Genomic DNA, 24,724 nt, shown 5'->3' with positions numbered 1-24,724 from the left:
AGTGGTCTCAAATCTTTAAATGGATCAAGTGCCTTACTAATTTATGTCTACCCTCCCTCTTAAGAGACAGGTGGTTTCAATTAGTCATGTTGCTTTGGAGTTTCACTGCTCCTGGTATGTTTAATTGATAAACTATTTAGCTATTTCTGAATCTGGATTTATAAGAGAAAGTTATTATATGGATGACTTCAGGATACTAGATAGGTGATCTCTGATGTTTAGCTTAAATTCTAATTTGCCTATGCAGTAATACTCTTGAAACAAAAATTTTAACATGTTAATCTACTGGAAAACACATTTCAACATGGAACACAGCTTGGCAAAGGATAAATGTTTTTCGCTAAAAAAGTCTGAAGGTCTCAATTTTAAATTTAAAAAATGATGAGCGTTACATCATTTGGTTTACTTTCAAGATCCTCTGAGGCACATTTGGGTTGCAGTATGGTCAAATGGCAAGAGTTCATATAGCTTATGAACCACAGGAATAATTTGCAGTTGGTATATTTTAAGGTTAAGTTCTTATTACCTATTGGTATATTTTTACAATGCCCAATGTGGACTTTTAGCTCATTTATACTTATTTTACTCTCACTAATGACTAGAGAAACAGAAAGGTATGCATTATCTTTCTTCTTTTTCTAATACAAACAACCCCTTCCTTTTTTAATGCTTTCTTAATAAAGCTACCTTTAATGTATCTACTACTTTTAAGGTATTTTTAAAATTATAAATATTTTTTTTAGATTTTATTTATTTATTCATGAGAGACATAGAGAGAGAGGTAGAGACACAGGCAGAGGGTTAGAAGCAGGCTCCACGCAGAGAGCTCGACATTTTAAGCTTTTTGATTTGCAAAAACCCTTTTTTATTTTCCCTTAATCAATGCTGGGTGGTGGGGGGCAGGGAATACAGATAAAGCTGATATTCATGATATCTATTTTATACATTAGAAAGTTATATAGGCAAAGCAAATAAATAACTCTTCGGAGTTTAACTATTTAATATCCATTCTTCCCTTCTTCCTCCCTGATTCTATTTGAAATAACAATATAGGGATCCCTGGGTGGCGCAGTGGTTTAGTGCCTGCCTTTGGCCCAGGGCGTGATCCTGGAGACCTGGGATCGAGTCCCACGTCGGGCTCACCGTGCATGGAGCCTGCTTCTCCCTCTGCCTGTGTCTCTGCCTCTCTCTCTGTGACTATCATAAATTAAAAAAAAAAAAAAAATGAAATAACAATATACTTAGCAAGAAAAAAAAAAGCACTGTTTTTTTTCACTTTCTTTTTTTCTAGATAGCCCTGTGACACAGTTCTGGACACTGAGATATGAACTGAAGTCTCCTAGAGGCTTTTGGGAAAGTTTTTGCTTCACTGATACAGGTGTCCCTCCTTCCCGCCGCTACCATCTTCTTGTCTGAAAGATGGATGTGATGGCCAGAGCCATAGCCTCTTAGAACCAAGAGGAAAGGGCAAAGAAAATTTTAAGGAGAATTGACATCCTGAATTTATACCAGTAACTGCCTACTTCTAGATTTCTTCCACAAGAGAAAAATACAGCTTTATGTGACTGTAATCAAGAGGTCTTTATTCACAGACAAGTGCAATTGTTCACCTTTAGAGTAGGAACTTGAATTTAGGTTCTCTTCCAGTTCTATCATCTTTCCATTGTTGTAGATTATACTGCCTGGTAATCCTAGGCTATCTTTAACTTGTTATTTCTAGCACCCATGAGACATAGCACTCAATATCAAGTCCTACAGCAGGAAAACAAGGGTAGTATCACATCTTGAATTTTAATTGGTTACCTCTATAGCTCGAAGCTAAAAAGCAAAGTAATGAAAAGCTGTTTTTGACATTTCTCTCCCCCACCCCCACCCCACCCCCCCACACACATATTTTCAATGAGCTTCTCTGGACCCGTGGCACTTATGTCCTTTGGAATGTACTACTCAAATCCTATCGAGACCTGCCCTTTCCTTAGGGTTTTAAGCTCTCAGTTATACTTTCTTCTGCCTTTCCACCACTAATCAAAGCAGATAGGATGAGGAGAGAAATGAAGAATTATTGTCACTGAGGTAATTTATGGGGATATAAAAATTATTTTAGGAGGGTATCTGCAAGATGATTTATAAATCGAATTGAACCTCTAGGTTTGGAAAGCACTGAAGAGTCATTTGTGAGTGAGGGGTTTCACTCCTACTCCTCATCTAATCTAAGCAGCTACTCTTCTCTTCAGTTTAGCCCCTTTGGACATTCCCACTGACCTCTTTAGCCCCCAGCCAGCACAGGGGGCAACACAGCATAAAGCAGGGATTTGCTGCTTATTGTTAAGACCTGCCAAGTCCTAGAATTAGAAGAGTACTAGAAACAGGGAAAGGAAGGAATGTACTTTTGCTAATTCTGTACATTAAAAAATATGCTTAGTAGATATTTTAACTATGTAATACAAATTGGATAATTAAAAGTTTTTAATGTATGGCTGGCATTCTGTGAACTCTTTAATATATATTCTTCCTTGTAACTTCCTCTTTTCTCATCTGCCGTCATGTTACTTGCTGTTAAAAAGCTTAACTTCCTCTTTCAGATCATTCTATCACAGTCTTTATATTCCTTCCATGAGAATATCAGTTCTGCTGTGCCTATCAAGCGGTTAAAAAAAAAAACAAAAACAAAACAAAACAAAAAAAACCCAAAAAAACCCCAAACCCAACAGAAACAAAAACAAAGTACACTTAAGCTAAAGATTTGGTTTCTAGCTTCAAATTTATGACTCTGGCTAAATGATCATAATGCTTGGGCAGAGCATTTACCATTCCTGCATCTTGGTTTTCTTAGCTGAAAATATAGTGAGGTAGATTCACCTTGGAAAGGTACTTTTTAGTTCAAAGATTCTATAATTTAAGCCCATTTTCATACATATGTCATTAATCTCTGCAACAATCTTGTGGGGAAGGAGAGTAACATTATCCTCATGTTGTAAATTTAGAAAAGAGAGGTAAAGGAAGCTCAATGATTTGTCTACTGGTGCAAAGCTGGCAGATAGCCATGCAAGGAACTAAACCCAGATATTAGCTGACGTTTTTCTCTTCAGAGAAAGCTAGGCCACCATTTTCTGAATACAAAAAGGAGACAAAGGAGGTCAACTAGGTGAGATTTTAAGGCTCACCCTCAAATTCATAGAGAGAGGCAAGGAGTTTCACTCCCTTCAGACATGGGATTATAATTTGCAGATATATCATACTGTATCTAGATCACATCTGCTTTAGACCTTATAGTTGTTGAATCTCTTGAGGATAGGGGATCCTGCTATAGAAGCTAAAAAAAAAGTTTATTAAAAATCATGTTTGCAAAAAAAAAAAAATCATGTTTGCCTTTCTCTTCATAAAGGATGATAGTCAACAAATATTATTTATTTTATAATTTAACACTTGTGTTTATGCTGATATCTGTGAACTCTATATTTTGGGGGATAGTGTAAATTCTAGAATCATTTCTGCATTCCTATTCTTGACATACATTTACATACTAACCAATGGAACATAAACGTCTGTGAGTTTAAATTATTATTCTATTAAACATGGAAAAATGGAATCTGAACACTAGCAATGACAATGATTTACTTTGCTAACAGCTCTATCCTCTATTTTTACCAAGTTCCTCAGAAGACGTGGTAGTAGTTGGGTGAAAAGAACCACGGACTGGTAGTCAGAAGGTTCAAACTCTGTTTTAGGGACTTGCACTGACTCACTCAGTGACCACATGCCTAATCAGGCGATCTCCCTCTCAGATGTCAGAATTTAGGAGTGTTTCCTAACTTCACTAACCTATAGGAAATGCTATGAATATAAGTATAACTCTGGAAAAAATAAAAATAATCAGGAGGCAAAAAAGCATAAGATGAGTCTTACCAAATTTAGTGTGAAGTACAACTATTATTTAAACTTTTTAAGATAATTTATATTCTGAATTTTAAATGAATTATTTCTAAATGTTATCTCCTCTCCTTTGGTAGGAAAATCACTCAATTTTATGGTGGGGAAAAGAGAAGAAAGAGAGGGCAACTTTGTCTTCTCTTCACCCCCATTTACCTCTGTAAGTCTGAGGGTGCTCCTTCATGAAATCTGATGGAGTGTTATTTGAAGCGTTAGGGCAGTTACACAGTGAATGGAAGGAGAAATTCTTTATTTTGGGGGAAGAGCAAAGCCCCACATATTTTGCAATTCTGTTCAGTGTTCGCATCACTTCTTTATCTGTTCAACATTTGTTGGGTGCTGCACATTATGCTCAGCTCTGAGAATACAAAGATGAAGAAGATAAGGTGCCTGTACCTAAGGAAGTGCCAACAGATCAGAGGCATTAGATATTTCAACAGATTATTACACGACAGCATTGGGAGTGTACTCCCTATGAGAGAGAGGTCAGCAAAGAGGTGCTGGGGGCATCTAGAAAAAGTTAAAGATGTGGTTTATCAGTTAACCTTGGTGGGCAGGAGAAGCAAGAAAAAGGTCGTTTTCCAGATACTGTAAGTTTTATAGTAATGGGTTTTAAAAATGAATATTTAATCAAACTGAATTGTACACTTGGCAATGTGTCACACAGCAGTCAAGTCTAAAAAAGCACCAGTTTTGGAGTTGGAGAGATAGAATTACAACTCCATTTCTGTCTACAGGTGTGACCTTGGGCAAGTTGCCTGACTTCTCAAAATCTGTTTCTTTGTTTAGAAAATGGAGATTATAAAAGTATCCACACCTCATGGGGTTGTATGAAGATTAAGTGGGAGAATACACATAAGCACCTAGCCCACTCCTTGAAACCAGATAAGATGGTAAGTATTCAGTAAATACGAGTTATCAGTAAGTACTCTATATACATTTTTTAAAAGATTTTATTTATTTATTCATGAGACACACAGAGAGAAGTAGAGACATAGGCAGAGGGAGAAGCAGGCTCCATGCAGGGAGCCCCATGTGGGACTCGATCCCGGGTCTCCAGGATCGCGCCCTGGGACTGAAGGCAGCGCTAAACCGCTGAGCCACCTGGGCTGCCCCTCTATATACATTTTCTCATTGAACTCTTGCAACAATCCAATGGATAGGCATTCCTAAAATAGGATACAGAACACAGAGATGCTAGGAAGATAGGTTCCAAACCATGAAAGATTATGTGTGCTATGATAAGGAGTCTGGAATATATGTAGCGAGCAATGGTAAATCTTTTGAGGGCTTTTAAGACAGAGCCAATGAGTTCTAAGTTTTTAGGAAGATCTTTGAGATGACAGCGTGGATTATGGGTTGGAAGGGCAGGGAGAAAAAAAAAAAGGTTAGGAGTCCAATTAAGAATTCCTTATAGTAAGTCACTCTGAGTAATATGGGAAATCCTAAAAGCAACACTGTACACCTTTGGAAGGGATAGCTGGTATATACCTTGTGACTCCAGCTTCTACCTCCTCCTAGATCCTATAATGGCAAAAGCTTTAGGGCTTGCCTCAATGCTGATTTCTTTCAAGCTCTGAACTGCACCAGCACTGGTGGTCTTTCAGAGTCATTTTCTTTGTTACTAAGGGGCATGAAGTTTTGATCATCTCTGAAAGGAAGCAAATGAGCTCCCTGCTAGAAGTTAGAGGATAAAGTATCAGTGTGATTGTTTCTTGGCTGGCAGGGAAAAAGTAGAAAGCAGATGCTCTAAAAGCACTGGGCTTTGATACCTTTATCATTTTTGTCACCTTTATATGTAGATGATGTCATCATCATTCATCTGTACCTTGATTCCAGGGGAGTAAATCACACACAGGATAGTAAATAGCAGAGTTTATGCAAAACACAAATACAGACTACCACATTGTTCCATGGATTTAACACCACACACCTGGTGTTTTGTCTTTTTCTGTTTTTGAAACAGAAAAAGACATTCAATGTTTCCACTGTAAAACAGTAATCTCTACTCACTCTTTTTGCTGGAGGTTCTCAACAGTAAAATGGTAAAACATATACTTCAAAAGAGCAAGGAATGCAATGGAAGCTTAAAACATGTTGAAGGCTACTCTTTCTTCCAAAATGCCAGAAGCTAGATAATTCAGGATTGCTTTCTTGCTTATGTACCAGCACTGGAGTATAAACCTTAAGAAATGTCTGAGAAACCGATTTTTCTTTTGAAATACCATCTTTTTTTATCCAATTCTTCTCTTTTTACACATGCTCTGATGCAATCTTGCTTAACAAGACATGCTTTTATTAGAGTTGCCTTGATTTCAGTTGTTTGCATACATGTACTTGTACTTTGAGATACAGGTTTTTGATAACATGACAACTATCTGGAGAAAAGAGTCAAGACATAAGATGAAAAAGGGTTTCAGCATTTTATGTTTTTCAGGATTTGCAATCCTCAAATAATAAAAGCAAAATGTGTGCTAGCCCTTTTGAATACACGTAACATCATGTTATATTTAAAATATGTTAATCATAAAATTAAAAATTGGTTTGAAATATTTATATGATGAAAATTAGAAACTGGAAGTGTTCTAAAGAATTTTTAAAATTATACAGCATTAAATTTATTTAATGTGTTTGAAACACTAGTGAATAATAACTATGAGATATTTTTGTCAAGTTTAAAGACTCGGTGGTGGTGATTGCTTTTGATTATTACAAGAATCTACAATGTTAAATCAGGAGATCAGCTTTGAGACTTGGAAGAAAAAGTAGAGGAAAGAACATTGTTAAATGCTATTGCAAGTTTAATAAATGTGTAAGAGTTTTTTAAAAAAGAAGAAAATTAGGTACTTTTATTTTCTTATTTTTATTTGAGAGAGAGAGAGAAGGAGGGGGAAAGAGGGGGGAGAGATAAGTCAACTCCATGCTGAGCATGGAGCCCTATGCAGAGCTTGATCTCATCACCCTGAGATCATGACTTGAGCTGAAATCGAGAGTCCACACTTAACCAACTGAGCTACCCAGATGCCCCCCAAATTAGATACTTTTAAAGTAAAAAAAAAGGGATCCCTGGGTGGCGCAGCAGTTTGGCGCCTGCCTTTGGCCCAGGGCGCGATCCTGGAGACCCGGGATCGAATCCCACATCGGGCTCCTGGTGCATGGAGCCTGCTTCTCCCTCTGCCTGTGTCTCTGCCTCTCTCTCTCTCTCTCTCTCTCTCTCTGTGACTATCATAAATAAATAAAAATTTTTTAAAAATCTGTAAAAAAAAATAAAAAAGTAAAGTAAAAAAAAATTACAACTAAGATTAATCATCCAGATAGAAAAATACGTTAAGAAAACACAAGACCAAAGCAAAATAACAAAATTAATTTAAAAATATGAAAAATGACTGAATTAAAAGTGAGAAGCCACCAAACTTCAATCATAGCCATGTCATACAGAGAATGATATTTGTATAAATACCACAAACAAAAGACAGGAAAGACTAGTCCTGTGTTGGGCTTTGTGCTTAGCGCAGAGTCTGCTTGGGATTCTCTCTCTCCCTCTGCCCCTTGGCCCCGCTCTATAAATAAATAAATAAATAATAAATAAATAAATAAATAAATAAAATCTTTTAAAAATATTTTTTTAGTTAAGTCTGAGATGATAAATGTCACACTTCTACTTAATAATTTAATTTTGAAAATTAAATAACAGAAATGTGGTTAACTGCATAACCATGACTTGCTTCTAATAAGTGAGCTTGATAGCTTCAACCCTGAGATATTTCTCGTATGTCTTGACTGATCTTTTGATTAAAAATATTTTTCCTAAGAATTTATGTGGCAACACACACACACACACACCCCCCAAATAAAACCTTGACCAGAGCAAGATAGTACTTCATGATAGAAAAGAATTTTTTAATCCTGAAAATTATAGATAGAGTAGTATTTGAAAAGATATGAACTTAAAAGAGCAAATTTCAAGCATAGAAAAGAAAAAGGTATGTATGCATTAAATATAACTCATTCCTGTGATAAATTTACAAATAATCTAAATCCTTTTATGATAAAGCAAGCATATGAAAAATAGAATAACAGTTCAATCTCAAAAAAAATTGAAGTGTCACACATGACATCATTTTATCAAGCTAGGAAAAACATTACTGGTGACATAGTACAGAATTACCTTGGTGACTCAGGTGGCTGAGGCTACAAGACCTAACCTGTGATTAAGTCCAGTTCAGGTTGTCAGTATCTCTCACTAGACACGTCCGTCCTGTTTTCTTCAAATCCATGTTCCAGGATGAATTATTTAAAACTCAATCTGACAAGGAGCATCATATGATGCATCAACTAGCCATCTAATAGAATCAGTGATGTGGCTAAACAGAGTGTGGATCTCTGCTTTACACTCATATGCTGTTAGAGAGCATTTATTCGTGATACCAGCTCTTTGGGTTTTTCTTTTTCAGCACTGATGAGCCCTTAGTTATGCTGAAGCCCTAAGCTCATTCCAAATCTGGCTAAAGACAATTGTGACCTTTTGGCAATTTTGATGAAGCATGGGCAATTCTGACAAGCACATGTGTGGTGGGGACAGGGCGTTGTAGGCCTCTCTAAACAAGTAACATTTACATATCTTTTCCTCACCTGTAAAATGGAAATAATGTTAGTCCTGTCTACTTCACGGGGATGTTAGCGAACTTTATGTGAAATTAGGATGTATGTTATAAGTCTTTATAAATCCTGCAGTGCAGAGCAAATTCAGGTAACTATCAGAAATAGTAGATTTATAACTGAGATACAAGAGGAATAACAAGCAGAAATGAAAGCTAATTATGAGAGTCTATCAGGTCCCTCGCGAACTTTAAGACCTTATTTTGTCACCATTACCACTCTCTTCAGTCATATTGATATTCTTTGTCTTCCTTGAACCGAACTTGTTTTCACACCCTACCTTTGTACTTAACTCTCATCTCTACATGGTTAGCTACTCTCCTGGATCCTTGTATAGCTTCTCATCATTTGGGTTTCAACTCTACTGATACCTTCTCATAAATGCCCCCCATCAATATCTAAGATCATTGTGTCACTGCCCTACTCCACTCCAATCTCATGTGATCATTATTTTGTTTTTAACATTTATTATCAAAATATCTTATTTCTTCTCTTAGCTGTTCATGGATAAAGTCACCACTATGTAAAAGCACTGTGCCCTTCTTTGGAAGGAGGACCTGAGTGACCAAGCAGTCTGTCACTAAGCAAGATCAAACTGCCAGCATTCCGGATGACAGGAAGTTCATGGTGACCTTGTCAAATCAGAGAAAAAATCAGCTGGAAACCTGACTTCCAGAGGAAAGAAGTGGGGAAAGGAAACACACAAGGACAAAAGCACTGAACAGACTCAGGACAAATTGCCCCCCCTTTTTTTTTTTTTTGCTTTGCTCTCATATTTAAAAGAAGTTGGAACTGGCCTAACATATTAAGCAAAAATAACAGTTTGGAGAAGGATACCTTGTTCTTGTCAGTACCCTGCAACCTAAATCCTATGAAAAAATAGATAAAAGTATCCTGAACAGATGAAGCTGACAATTTTCCATATGATGCATTTGGATAAGTGAAGATATTCTCTTAAAAATTAAATTCAAGGCAGCCCCGGTGGCTCAGTGGTTTAGTACCACCTTCAGCCCAGGGCATGATCCTGGAGACCCAGGATCAAGTCCCATGTCTGGCTCCCTGCGTGGAGCCTGCTTCTCCCTCTGCCTGTGTCTCTGCCTCTCTCTCATTCTGTGTCTCTCGTGAATAAATAAATAAAATCTTTAAAAAAATAAATTCAAAATGTGTGTATTTATTGTTTAGGTAACTCATTTGCCTATAATTTCCATTCTATAGCATATGAAGTGTTATTTTAAAATATTCTCTCTTAATCTCATCCTCTATGGTACACTTATTTGTTCGCATTCCCCAACATCCTCTTTCTAAAAAAGTGTGTTTTTTTTTAAAAAAAGGTAAGCTTTGTGCCCAATGTGGGTCTTGAACTCATAACGCCACAATCAAGAGTCACATGTTCTACTGACTGAGCTGGCCATGCACCTCTGTCTTCACTTTTGAGACACTTAATTCCCTTCCAGTCACTATTTACATACCCGCCCTATAACTCATTCCCCAAGGCCCTGCTTTCAGCTTTCAGCAGATCTCTGTTTGGTGTTTCTTCTAAATTCCAATTCAGAATTATATATAACCCTACTATGACACTTAAAGAAGTGCATGATTATAACTGTGTATGTGTCTGTCTCTCTCATTAGATTCTATTTGTATTACCAAATATGTAGTCCCAGTGCTTGTTTACTACAAAGCAGGCATTCAGTAAGTGCTTTAATTTTATACTTTTCCATGGTGCTAATATTTTTTTTCTGTCTCTCTCATTAGATTCTATTTGTATTACCAAATATGTAGTCCCAGTGTTTGCTTACTACAAAGCATAGCAGGCATTCAGTAAATGCTTTAATTTTATACTTTCCCATGCTGCTAATATTTTTTTTAACCATTGCCCATATGCTACTTTATTACTACTGTTTAAATGTCAACACAGGTGGGATTGGGAACATTTGTTTTTGTATTTTTCTTTTTTTTTTAAGATTTTATTTATTCATGAGACACACACACACAAACAGAGAGAGAGAGAGAGAGAGAGGCAGAGACACAGGCAGAGGGAGAAGCAGGTTCCATGCAGGGAGCCTGACATAGGACTCGATCCCAGGTCTCCAGGATCAGGCTCTGGGCTAAAGATGGCACTAAACTGCTGAGCCACCCGGGCTGCCCCGGTTTTGTGTTTTTCAATGGTAAAAACTCATACATTCTTTTTAGAAAAAAAAAAAAAATCCACAAGTGATGGAGTAAAGAGGCTTTTAAAGAGACTGTAGTGTTTAAGCCAGACAACTGTCAATTTTCCATTTAACTGGAAGGAACTCTACTGAAGAAAATCCCAGCAAATAGATGAATCTATACATAGTTCTATTTTTCTAATTAATTTACTTAGTCATGTAAATAAGAACTATAGAGTGATATGAACACAGACTCTGGAGCTAGGGCCTTACATTTGAATTCTGGCTCTGACACTTGCTAAGCTGATTTGACCTCAGGCAAATTTCTTAATCTTTCTGTGCCTTAGCTTTCTCATTTGTAAAATGGGAGTAATAAATGTACCTAATAACACAGGTTGATCTGAAGATATACTCAACAAATATTTATTTAGGACATATTACATACCTGGCTCTGCTCTTGATATAAGCTATCAAATATGAAAGAAAAAAAGGACAAACTCCTCCACAGAGTTTGCATTCCAGTTAGCAAGATAAACATAAATACACATCTATGTGTTAGTAATAAGAGCTAAGGAGAAAAAAAAAAAGGGAGGAGAAGTAGAGGGATATGAACTGTTGAGGGATGGGTGAGATTTGAAATTGTAGACAGGGTGGCCAGGGAAAGTCACACTGCAAAGTCAGCTTCTGGATACAGACTAATGAAAGTGAGGGGGCCAGCAGCATCAGTGTCTAGGTGGGTCCTGCAAGGCAGAGGCAACAGTAATTGCAAAAACCTTGAGAAAGAAGCATGTCTGGTGGGTTGCAGGGACAGCAAGAAGGCTGGTGTAGTTGAAGTGGATTGAGCAAGGAGATTATAGGCACTAGGTGTGTATGTGAATGGTGCACACTTGCGCTGATGCAGGGGGGTGATCAGATGGGGCTCTGTGTGCTGCAATGGCAGCTTCAGCTTCTGAAGAGAAACAGGAGCCCTTGAAGGGGTTAGGTACAGAATGAGATGGGTGTTTTAGCATACTGCTCCAGCTGTCTTACTGAAAGCTGTCTGGGAGTGGGGCAGAAGGAGGGGGGGGTGGGAAAGTTGGGAGGTTTTGCAGGGGAGAACAGCAAGAGCAGAGGGAAGGAGGCCAGTCAGGAGACGACACTAGTTAGACTACAAGGGTGGTCAAAAGATGATGGGAGGATGGACCTAGAAGGAAGCAGTGCAGGTGCTAAGACCTGGCTGGATTCCGGATCTATGTCGAGAATACAGCCAATAGGATCTCTGGGCGGATAAGATACGAAACCAAAGAGGAAAAAGAAGAGTCTAGAATTACACCAATATTTCTTGGCCTGAACATCTACAAAAATGGTGCTTCTATGAACTGAAATGCTAATATAGCTTCATGTATGATTCTTACCATTACGCCAAAATGTACTAACATGTTAATTAGTTAATATATTTAGAGTGACATAATACCAAGTCACTCCTATGTAAATGTTTGCTGTTATTACTAATAATTGGGATGAGAAAAATTTTAAATCCCGTATATTATTAATGAGAAAATGTTCATGTTACAACTTCTGGTTTTGGGAAATTAAATGTATGAAATGAGAACTTGGAAGACTCTCCATTGGCACAGACAGTATAAAAAACATAATTTTCAAGTAACAACCAAATTCTATCTTCTTCAATTCCCCTTCACCTGCAAGTGCCTTTAATACAGCACTTCTTTCTGTTTTTTACTCTTGCCTCTTGAAAGTATCCCTATCAACAACAACAATAACACACACACATTACCTTTTAAAATGAGTCTGTGTACAATGACATGAGTCATTGTATTATACTCATTATAGCAATGGAATTTATATTAAGCGGTATTATTATAATACCATTGAGATATCCTGTGTTTTGAAGAAACAGCAATGACATTTATTTTTTACTATTATGTTCTTAAAACTGTGAAAGCCAATACAAGTATTAGAAAATGCTAAAATGCATGCAAATATCCCAACTGGTTCAAACCTAAAGTGCTTTTGGTTTTCATGCAATAGTACCTATGTTTATCTGTGGAGTTCATTTCTCATTGGTGAGTTGTAGATGAAATTTCAAGCTAAAAATATTTGAAGCCTTTTTTTTTTTTTTTATGGCAGGAAAAGGGTCCTGGCTATGGAAATAACTATGTGACTAATCCTATTTGGTTCACTGATTTTACATCATTTCCCCCTTATGCATATCTGGAACCAGAGTGAGACCCTTTCCACAATTACTATTACAATTTGTAGTATTTTTCCCAGTAGGCATTAGCTTATACCTACAATTTTCTTTTGGTGGAGGGTAAAGCCCTATTAAAATGTATGTTGATGTGCAAATTCCATTTTAGTTAAAGTTTTTCTGTATAACAGGACTTGGTAACAAAATAACATGGGGGACCAACAACAGACAACAAATCAAGGTTCGGTTGCTTTGACAAGACCAAGAGACAGAAACAAACAAATGCAGAAAGAACACTAACTGCTGGCAACCAACCCACCCACCCCACCCCACCCACCTCCACCACGTTTTCCTCTGAAAGTCAGGGGCATTAGGCAAAATCCTTTGTCATACAGCGATTCAAAAAGCCACTGTTAAACATACTTATGTTATTTTTTTCTGAAGCCAAAGCCTTACAGTAATTTACAGATCAATTTGTCTCTTAAGTGGAAGGAATAAAAATAGGAAAGGAATTTGGGAATCTAAGTAACCTCTTTTATTTTTAATGTCACGGAGGTGCTGTGGGCTGTGGTTCTGCTAATTCAATAAAGGATACAAGCTCTCTGAGTCTGGCACACATTCAGGACTGGGATTCAAAATAACTAGAGCTCTGATCATTGGAAGTCCTCTGGAGACAGATTTCACAGTGCTCCTTGTGATCCAGTGAGTTAGAGGTCCTATCATTATTTCCAGTGATAATTAAAATGCAGAACTTATTACTCTCTAGTTTGGGGCAAACTCTTGAATTTTCCTTCTTTCATCTTCCTAACTTTCCACTTGCACATAAGTTCATCTAATAATGTTTTCATTTAATGCTGATGCTTAAATTTTATAAACAAACAGTACTTCATGGTTTTTAAAGTGCTCTCATATACATTTCATATTCAATATTTTTACTGGTTCAATTTTTTTTTTACAAATTGTCCTACCAATCCTATGATGAAGACATTATTCATATTATTTCTGTTCTTTGGATGGATAATTTGAAGTTCTGAGAAAAATTACCGGATCACTAAGTACTCACAGTTTTAAGGAGCAAAATGCTAACTTGAACCTAAGCCCTTAGTCTTAAAAACTTGGATTCTTGCCATTTTGTTACAGTTAAATTTTGGTCATTAATTTACTAACAAAATTCTCTATTTCCCAGAGGAGTTCAATCAAGACAGTTGGTTCAAGAACAGGTAGCCTCACACTGTGAGGGAATCAGTGAGAAGGAAGTTAGTGAGGAGAGACCAAAATTGGTTATGGATAAGCCATGTAACAAAAAAAGAATACTCTTAAAATGTTTGAATGTGAAATGCCCAGCTCTCGTCTATTATACAAGTAATAGATCAATCTATATTTTTACTGCCATATTTCATCATATCTAGCACAGCATGTCTTATAAGATGCACCACCAAGAGGAAAAAAAAAAAGGAAAACTAAACCATAATATACCATTGATCATAAGATACTTTCAGATTTTAAAAAGCTAAAATGTGAAAAAAAAGAAAAGGGCAGATCTTAGAATCAAAGAAATACAGTATGGTAACTATGAAAGTTCTCAAAATCAGTCATAGCACAACTTTCCCAGACAATCAATAAGCATTTATCAAGTGCCCGTGGATGGGCACAAGGAAGCAAATACATAATCGAGGTAAAGAAGCTTAAGTGCTATATATGAAATATTAATTACTATCCTTCAGTTTCACAATGTTGACCACTGTACAAGAAAACATACCCACTTGTGCAAAAAGATGTCTGTGTGCAAGTGTCAATAGGGAAGGTAAAGGAAGGAGGAAGAAGAGGAGGAGAGGGAGAAGTAGCTGGGAGGGGGAAGATGGCTTGGAGGAGAGGTAGAAGAATGGAGGAGGGGTCTAATTTTACCAGAAGCTTCCCTGAAATTCAACTGTGGTCTGAATCCTGTCTGTGCCAGATTTTGTGATTATATAAATAATAATTGCTGTCCTCTGTGTGAAATGATACTTTAAAACAATTAGCAGCTTTGAAAAAAGGCTTCACACGTTTTTATAACCTCTCTAGGTTCATAACTAATACTGAAGATTTCTCCATTCTTGCATTTTTTTTAAATCATAAAGACTGAAAACTAGACAATTTTAATATTTATCAAATTTGAATGATAGGTAATGATTAAATGTTGGATAACACTTGGAAAAGACATTTTGTTATGACTGGTTATCAACTTCCTTGAGGACTTAAAAGCTCTAGAATTTCTGATTAAAATTAAAAAGTTGTTTGAGCCTGAAACTAACTATCTAAATATTTTACTTGGGCATTTTGCATATATCATGTTTATCATCACAAAATCTGTGTGCTGAACTGGAAAGATGAAATTAGATTGTTTCTAATTAAAAACATTTCTGTTCCTGTAATGAGAATTTCATACATAAATTGCACTATAATGTGAAATAATTGCTTTTGAAATCACTCAAATAAAAAGATACTCAACCTTATAACTGTACATTATGCTCATAAATTTATTACTAATTTGAAAGAGATAATATCCTCAACATCATTAAGCCACATGACTAAGTGGTAAACTCTGTTATACATTCTGATGTCGTCACATAGTTGCTGTGATTGAGGAAAAACTAAGCTAGTAATGGTAATTACTTCTTTTGAAAGGCAAAACTATAAATTAATAATGCAGAGTAATTTCATTTTTAAAAGTCAATAATGAATTCCATATGCTGCATGCCATTAAAAACCAAAGAGGTTACTTACATGCTTCAGATCTTTTTAAAACTTTATTCCTTCTATTTAAAAGTACAGGTCGATCCATCGATAATAATGTTATTTTGACTTGTTTGACCAAAATTAAAAACAAAAACCGAAAACCTCCCATTTCTCTCCTCATTTCTCTGGAGCCCAGAGAATTTAAAGCAATAAGATATTAAAAGAAAACAAATACATCTAAGCAAACTGTTAAGAGTATGGTTAGGAGAGACTAATGAAATGTATTATCAGTCTTTGATACCCAAAGCGGTGGTGATAAATCTGAGCATGTGACTCAATCACTGTTACTACCTTCGCTGTGTACAATTTTTCAATTAGGGACAAGGTAAGACCATATGGAAACCTTACTGATAATTGATTTCCTGTGAATGAATGAAGTCACTAACGACTTGTAAGTGGCCATTGGACTTGAAGACAACTCTAAATCACTATGTTTGAATCTATTTCTGGGGAGCCCCTCCTGACAGAACCACAGTCAGCAGCAGCACCTATAGCAAATCACGGACAAAAAGTATTCATGCACAGAAAGTCTTTTTTACATCCTGTATTTAGATTTAGTATTTCAACAGAGTTTACTCCCTCCAGACCTCCCCTACCAAAAACATTCCCTTTCTAGAGGCAGGAACCAGCATATCCATATAGCTTATCTGGATTTTGAAACTAGAACATAAAGTCAGCCCTATTTGACTTTCCAAAATGACTTGTTAAAAGAAGCAGAGAGCGCTTACACATACCTTTGCGAGGGCAGAACATTTCTGAGGTCCTCCTTTCACGCCTACTCAGCCAGAGATATGCTGCTTTCAGGAAGAGAGGCAGGGTTCTTGTGCTTCCCTGGGTAATACACTTCCTCTCTGGGAGAGCGCCCTCTCCCCCCACCGGGGCCTGACTCCTGGTGGTGATGTGAGAGATTCAGAAGTTTCTCTTTCTGCACACAGGAAACTGTTCCTGCCTTGTGACTGCAGACTTGCTCTTGGCTCACTGAACATTTTGGTAACAGTGCCAGCATGCTGGACATAATATGTTACTAAGTTGACCCTACAAGTCTATCATGGAGTGAGATAAAAGAACTCGGTATCTAACTTCTGTACAGTTTCTTATCATAAAGTAAATCAATGGCATGACCACTTTTAAAAATCTTTATTATTCAGCCTTAATAGTACTGACAGGCAGTAGTTTTGATAAGCTGGGTACTGACCTAGCTGGTGTTTTGTACCTTTACAGATATTTAAATGCTGCTGGCTCAATGTCCAAACCTAAGTTTGAATTTCTTTTCTCCCAGAACCTCCCACTGCATCATGATACAGTATATCTTATACTAATATTATACTATTATGGTTATTTCTTTCTGTACTTCTTCCCTATTAGCGCAAGGAGAGAGTCCACCACAACATCCATCATGGTACTGAACACTTAGTAATTGAGTAAATGGATAGGAGTCAAAATAACTCTCTCCTTCCTACCTGGCCCCCTCTTAATCCACATTCCCTGTTAGCTCTATGGAAGCAGGTGGCAGTCTCGATAGCCTGTTTTTCTTGGACTCCTTGTTCCTGTCCTTAAATTTGGGAATCCTGAAGAAGATTTTGGTGGACGCTTCTCTTTTATTCTCCCCTGTCATCACACTTTTATAAGATCCTCAATTCATTGAGATCTACACATATAATTCTGTATTTTATTTGGAGGTAGGAATCACAATCATAGGGTATAGAAAATGTCAACTCAGATCCGTGCAAGTCCAGGGACTACTGGATGCTGAGACAGGTGGGCTTCAGGGCCAAGTTGAGAGATATAAAGGACACTGAACACCAGGCAGAGTTAGTACATTGTAACGGACTGACAATGGTTATAAAGAAAGCAGAGTTCATGTTGCCATCAGTGCATAACAATGGCACTCCATATCATAGCAGTAATACCACCATTCTGCATGCAATACCAGATCTATAGCCTTTGCCAAATTCTGACAGCTTCATGATAAACTACTCATTGCCTAGTAAAGTATCTCATCAAGCCAGTGATTTTTAGAGAGAAATGTTATAAACTGGTAATATGATTCATTTTCAAATAAAAATTTACGATGTCTCATTTTTTCTATGGAGCTATTTTGTACCTTCTACAAACTCCTTATTTGGCTCCTTTAAGAATTCCAGCAGTATTCCCTACAAATGCTATTCGATAAGACAACCTACGTAAAACTTCTAGTAAAGTTCTTGGCATTCTGCTATAAGTAGGTGCATAACAGATATTAATTTCCATTTCTTTCCTTAATGACATGGCTGGTTTAAAGTAATGCTAATGATAATAGTGCCTTACATATGTTTAATGCTTTCTGATTTACAAAGTGCTTCAATGAATATTCTCATGTTATACACTAACTGCAGTGGGAGATTCTGTGTATTCTCAAAAATTTTGTCGAGTTAGCTATGTACAGAAAATTAGTGACAGACTGTTTCCTTGCAGCTTCATATGGTGCACAAAAAGAGAGGATGGGAATGTTTTGAAGATGCACTGATGCTCATCTTCAAATAATTCAGCATATCTGCAGATTCCCAGGGAAATAAGAACAGCAGGTAAAAATTAGGAAAGGAATGGGCTCTTTTTAAAAGCGAGACTTCATGTTAGAAGAAGAAGCACACATGCGAAAACCCTGGACAAAATATAATGCATGGTTTTCAACATCTGCAGAATATGCAAAGGAGGGCTTTGACATTTTTATATCTCACATAGGTGGTAATGCTACCTATATTTGTATCGTGTTTGAATATGAACAAGAAAGCTAAAAAATATGTACACATTCATATCAAACACACTTGTGAATTGGTATATGACAAGTGTTTATATAAGTAAATATCTACACATATATGCACCATATCTATACAGATACATATTTCCCAATAGTTTGTCATTTGCTCTCTCCTACTTGCTCTCATTAGGAATCTGATAGGAGTTAGACATGACTCACTTGTCAGCTAAGTGTAGTTCTTTCAGGTTTTGTAAGACCAAATCAATCTTTTAACTGTACTTAGACCTGTCCATTAGGCATCTGATGAACAATTTCCTGTGAGCAGTACTGGCTCTTGGGCATTGCTTTCTCTTAGCTGTCCATCATCTTTGCTATCCAGGCTGTTAAGAGGCTCTGATTTAAAAATGTTTTATATACTTATTTTAATTTTTAAATTATTTTTTAAAGATTGTATTTATTTATTCATGAGAGATACAGAGAGAAAAGCAGAGAGACATTGGCAGAGGGAAAAGGAGGCTCCCTGTGAGGAACCTTATGTGGGACTTGATCCCAGGACCCTGGGATCACAACTTAACTGCTGAGCCACCCAGGTACCCCTCATTTAAAAATATTTTAAATGCTACAATCAGAAATGCCACTGCTTCCACATCTCCTTTAGTTTTTATTCTAGATTCTTTTTCTAACTTAGTTTTCATTTTCCTAGTTTACTTTTCATTTATTTTCTTTATATTTGTTATTGAAGCATATAGATTAACCAATTTATGATAAGGTGACTTACCTTATTTTTTGAAAGCACTTTTTTTTTTAAAGATTTTATTTATTTATTCATGAGAGACACAGAGAGAGAGAGAGAAAGAGGTGGAGACACAGGCAGAGGAGAAGCAGGCCCCATGCCCGACGTGGGACTAGATCTCAGATCTCCAGGATCATGCCCTGGGCTGAAGGCGGCACTAAACCGCTGAGCCACCCAGGCTGCCCTGAAAGCATTTTTAAAACTTTGTTATAATAAGAACATTTAGCATGAGATCTGTCCTCTTAAGGAAATTTAAGTGTCCAATATATTGTCGTTGACTATGATATTGTGACTTTAGATGTCCAAGTTTGTTGGTTTATTTTTATGACATGGAGAAATCTGCTTGATTACATAATTAGAGCTTGTTCAAACTGAACTTTTGAGGATGGTAGAGAAAAGAGCCTTTGCTAAAGGAAAATGTATGATAAAAACTCTTTCTAAGCTTTGGGTAATTTTGCAATCATGTAGTCTTACTATTTATAGATGTTAATTGTTGGCAGGTAGGATTATAAAAGTACTTTCACTAATACCACATTACAATGCCAAGGATACGGTCTTAACCTGAGATGTGAATTTTACTGGTAGTGTGTACCCTTTTCAAAATGCACTCTGCAAAAGACCATGAACACTTTCCCTGGTCTAGAGAAAACATGTAGCGTCTCTAGGAGAAAAGTTACTTATCAAGTGTTTAATTTTTTTTTTTTGAACAGAGGCAGTGTTCTTAAATTCTGAACTGCTTATAGTACCATAGTATAACGTTGGATATATAAGGGGTATTTTAAGTGTTAGACTTCAGAGCAAAGAAATACCTCACAAAATTCCTGTAAGTTTAGCATGCATAAAAGAAAGCCTATCACAGAGCATGTGACAGATCTTAATGTTTCCTGAGCATCTACTAGTTTGAGGTAAGCCTGTGCTAAGCACAGTTACAGTGCTGAGTCAGCCATCTGATACACATGGCCTTTTAAGTTTTCTTCTTTCTTGTGTACATACTTTATGACTAAAGAAAATAAGTCTTTTATAGTCCTGTGCTTTTTCTCTTAGGAAAAATGTCACATATTAAGCAGGGAGCACGCCTTCCATTCTATTCTTCCCTCCTGCGACATTTCTCAGCAAACTGTACCCAATAGTCAGCATACCTCCTAGCTTGTGTGGGCTACATCAGCTAAGGCAAAGGTTGCAGAGTGATGGACAGTTAAAGCTCTGGAGTCGGTCTGCCTGGGTTCTAATCTCTGTTTCTCCACTTTCCAGACATGGGTCTGATATCAATTATCAACCTCTCTGCCCCTCAGTTTTATCATCTATGAAACCAGGATTTTAATACTTCCTACCTCATAGGGCTGCTACAAGGATTAAAAGATTTAATACATACATGGTACTTAGAATAGTACAGTAATAAAGTACTCAATAGTTAAATAGCTAGCTTGTTAAATTATCATTATGAAGAGAAAGCTTTTATAAAAGTATAGGTAGGTATCTCATGTATTGTCTACCTTGTCAAGATAAGCCATGTTTATATAACAGTCTTTATAATGCAGAAATTTCTTAGGATGAACTCTTCAAAACAAAACCTGAATGAACAAACAAAAAAAGCAGAATCAGACCTATAAACACAGAGAACAAACATGGTGGCCAGAGGGGGTAGGGGTGGGCGATGGGCAAAATGAAGGGGTGGGGGAGCTATAGGCTTCCAGTTATGGAATGAGTAAATCACAGGGATAAAAGGCATACCATAGGGAGTATAATCAATGGTATTGTAATAGAGGTGCATAGTGACAGATGGTAGCCACAGTTGTGAACACAGCATATGTATAGAGTTGTTGAATCACTATGTTTACACATGAAACTGTCACATCATGTGTGAACTATACTCAATGTGTAAAAAAACCCAAAAAGACAAAAACCCAACTTTTATTTTGTTTCATATTTTTAATGTTTTTTTCCTTAATTTTAATTCCATTATAGTTAACATACTGTTATATTATTTTCAGGTATATGATATGGTGATTTAATAATTCTATACATTACTTAGTGCTCACCATGTTAAATGTCATCTTAATCCCACCACCTATTTAATCCCACCACCTATTTCACCACCTCCCCACTCACCTCTCCTCTAGTAACCAACAGTTTATTCTCTATTTTTCTTTTTTACTTGTAGCAAAAATTACTACCAAACTTCACTCATTTAGGCCAGAGACCCTTGTGGTGTTAATGAAAGACCTGCCCCTCACGTAGCACACTGCCTACACTTGTGAGTTTATTGGCCAGCCAAGTTCGTTCTTTATAAAAGAATTGGTTTTTTGGTTTGTTTCTTTTTTCTTTTGTTTGTTTGTTCTTAAATTCTACATATGAATGAGATCATATGGTATTAGTCATTTTTATTTTATTTAGCATTGTACCTTCTAGATCCGTCCATGTTGTTGCAAATGACAAGGTTTCATCCTCTTTTATGGTTAAGTAGTGTTCCACATCTTTACACATTCATCTATCGATAGGCACTTGGGTTGTTTCCATAATTTGGCTATTGTAAGTAATGCTGCAGGAAACACAGGGGTGCATGTACCTTTTCAAATTAGTATTTTTGCATTCTAAAAAAAGCTTTTCTTAACATCTGATTCATAAAATTCTAAATTATTAAGAGAAGAGATACAGAAAGGAAATAAAAGAAAAAGTGCCGATGATAGTGACAAATGAGTTTTAGGCTTGATTTCAAGATCCTATATTAAAAGTCTCTAGAAGAAAATTAATGGTTATACACCTAACAAGCTATGTAGTATATGTATATGCTAGACATATAACAGGTGTTCAAGGAGTATCTGTGGAAAACCTTGACTGAATGAATATGTACACACTTTATTCTGGTACCTAAAACATATTCATAATAATCCATTTTGTGTTATTTTGATTTAATTATTGATTTAATCCAAGTTGGAGTGTCATGAATGTTGTCTAGAGGAATGTCATAAGTTGATATTTAAAGGAAGAAGAAATCAAGCAAATAGAATTATGTGTTCAACAAGTAGTTGTAAGCAGGGGAAAAGAAAACTAACTGTTCAAGGCAGAGAGACTAACGTGGGCAAAGGCCTGGCAGCTAGAGAAAGCTTTAGCTAAAAGAAGCCCAGTGTCATGGTGAGGGATAGGGCAAGGTAAATTGGGGCAAAGAGAGAGGAGAGACATAGGTGAAAGAATGAAACAAGGGACGCCTGGGTGGCTCAGCAGTTGAGCATCTGTCTGCCTTTGGCTCAGAGCGTGATCCCTGTCCTGGGGTTGAGTCCCACATCGGGCTCCCTGCGAGGAGCCTGCTTTGCTTCTCCCTCTGTCTGTGTCTCTGCCTCTCTTTCTGTGTCTCTCATGAATAAATAAAATCTTAAAAAAAAATAAACAAGAAATGGCACCTTCATGTGTCTTATAAATTATACTGAAGATTTGGATTTTAATGTGAGGTCAATAGGGAGACACTTTTTTTAAAGATTTTATTTATTTGACAGAGAGAGCGAGAGCACAAGAGCAGGGGGAGCAGCAGGCAGAGGGAGAAGAAGTAGGCTCCCTGCTGAGCAGACAGCCTGACATGGGGCTCAGTCTCAGGACACTAGGATCATGACCTGAGCCAAAGGCAGATGCTTTACCTACTGAGCCACCCAGGTGCCCTGATATGTAGGCTTTTAAGCAGAGCATTAAGAGATGTGAACTTTATTTTATTTATTTATTTATTTATTTATTTATTTATTTATTTATTTATTTATTTATTTATTTATTTATTTTTAGATGTGAACTTTAGAAATTATCAGCAATACAGGAGGTAGATTGGAGGGGGACATCCTGAATGCAAAAGACCATCTGAGAGGTGATGATTATAATCCAGTGTGATTTATGAAGCTGAATAATAGCAGTGAGGACTGAAAGAGATAGATCAGTTGAAGAGACTTTATAGGGTAGAACAGAGTAGGATTCTTGAGTGACTGTAGCTGTGTTGGTGGGGGGAGATGTGGTAGGGGAGGTAGAGGCAAGAATCTAGTTTGGTGTCAGAGAATAATAAAGGAACCGAGGTAAAGGCAGACCTTATAAAACCAATTGTGGAAAGGCTGATTTTGAAAAATCTGTGGAATATCCTAATGGATATGTTTAGTAAACAGCCGAATTTATAGGTCTATTGTTAATTATCTTTTTGGTTGGAAATTTAGATTCAAACATCATTTGCTCAGAGATGTGAAATAATATTGCTTAGGATAAATGTATTTTTATTATTCTTTAACTAGATTCAAACACTCTTAATATTTTATTCCATTTCTTTCATATTTGTGTTTTCTTTCTATGATAGATGTGTATACGTCTATCTATGCATAATGTGTATATTTGCTGAACTATCTGAGGGTAGGTTACCTGCCTAATGGCTCTTTGTCCCTAAATATTTATGTATACTTCCTATGAATATAGATGTTTTTTACATAACCAGAGATGTTTTTAACTTCAGTCAATTTCACATTGACATAATCCTTTTATATTATCTGTTGTCTGCGTTCCAATTTTGACTACTGACCCAATAATTACTCCACACTGCATTTTTAATTCTCAAGTAAAGGTCAATCTCTTCTGCTATGTTTAGCTTTCACAACTATACAAAAATCTAAGAATCACATTCAGTAGTTGATTTTGTTTGTATTTTCCTACCTATAAAAGAAATAGTAAGGTTTGAAAACCTTATATTACTTATATTACTGAAGTCCATTTCTTACAACTTTTTAAATTCTATGGTTCCATCATCAAAAAAGGGAAAAAGTCACCATGTGAGTAAAAAGAGTTTTCCAAACTGACCTCCTCTGTAGAGTACTTGCTTTGATACTTTTTAAAATAAGCAATAAAGCTTCTTAATGTCTCAGACAACATTCTTCCTATTACTAAGATCACCTAGTTTGAATTGTATTATTATTTATTTTTTCTTTTCAGGAAAGTAACCAATCAAAAAAGGATGAAGAGCAGTGGTGGAAGGGGGGACATCTGTTCATGAAGCATTGTTTATGATTAAGGTCACCTTTAGGAAGTATCGAAATTTAGCTAGAGCTTATTCACAAGGCTGTCAGTAAGAGTTCAGAGTAGGACAACATAAACCATCAGCATTCCAAACCTAACAGGACCAGAGTGGCACAATAGGAGGCTTTATTTATAGGAATCCTTTGCACCCACTTACAAAGTTGCTAAACTGGTTTGTTTCCTTTGTGGGTGTTTTGGTAAAAGAAGAAAAGCATGCTTTGGCTTGTCACTGAGAGTTGATCTCTAATGGAAAGGGAACAGATGTATCAGTATTACTTAACTCTACAAGTGCCCTAATTCAACATTGGTAAAAGCTACCCATACATGGACAGATAACTTCTCACAACACCCTTCTTCCTTTTCAGATACAAGAAACCTGGATTAATCTGCAAGCCATATCAAAGGCAGAGGTTTGATAAGTCCTAGATCTTTGATTAAAAAAATAATAATCCATATTGCTGTCC

The 24,724-nt window shown here is 36.5% G+C and overlaps 1 protein-coding gene across 5 annotated transcripts in view; it reads right to left on the bottom strand.

Moving 5' to 3' along the window:
- The window catches only part of OXR1 (oxidation resistance 1), a 360,020-nt gene that overhangs the window by 107,859 nt on the left and 227,437 nt on the right, over positions 1–24,724 (bottom strand). The window contains exon 1 of one of the 5 annotated variants that reach the window (XM_038555324.1): positions 16,434–16,497. The exons of the other annotated variants lie outside the window; for them this stretch is intronic. Within the exon in view, the coding sequence (XP_038411252.1) occupies positions 16,434–16,452 (19 nt within the window). The 5' untranslated portion in view covers positions 16,453–16,497. Of the gene's footprint in view, positions 1–16,433; positions 16,498–24,724 lie in introns of those variants that run through there. 5 annotated transcript variants of the gene reach the window in all.

The sequence above is a fragment of the Canis lupus genome, chromosome 13, assembly GCF_011100685.1.
Source record: "Canis lupus familiaris isolate Mischka breed German Shepherd chromosome 13, alternate assembly UU_Cfam_GSD_1.0, whole genome shotgun sequence".
Classification (NCBI taxonomy): Eukaryota; Metazoa; Chordata; class Mammalia; order Carnivora; family Canidae; genus Canis; species Canis lupus.
Note: the sequence above shows the minus strand (reverse complement) of the source record. Positions and strands in the feature narration are given on the sequence as shown.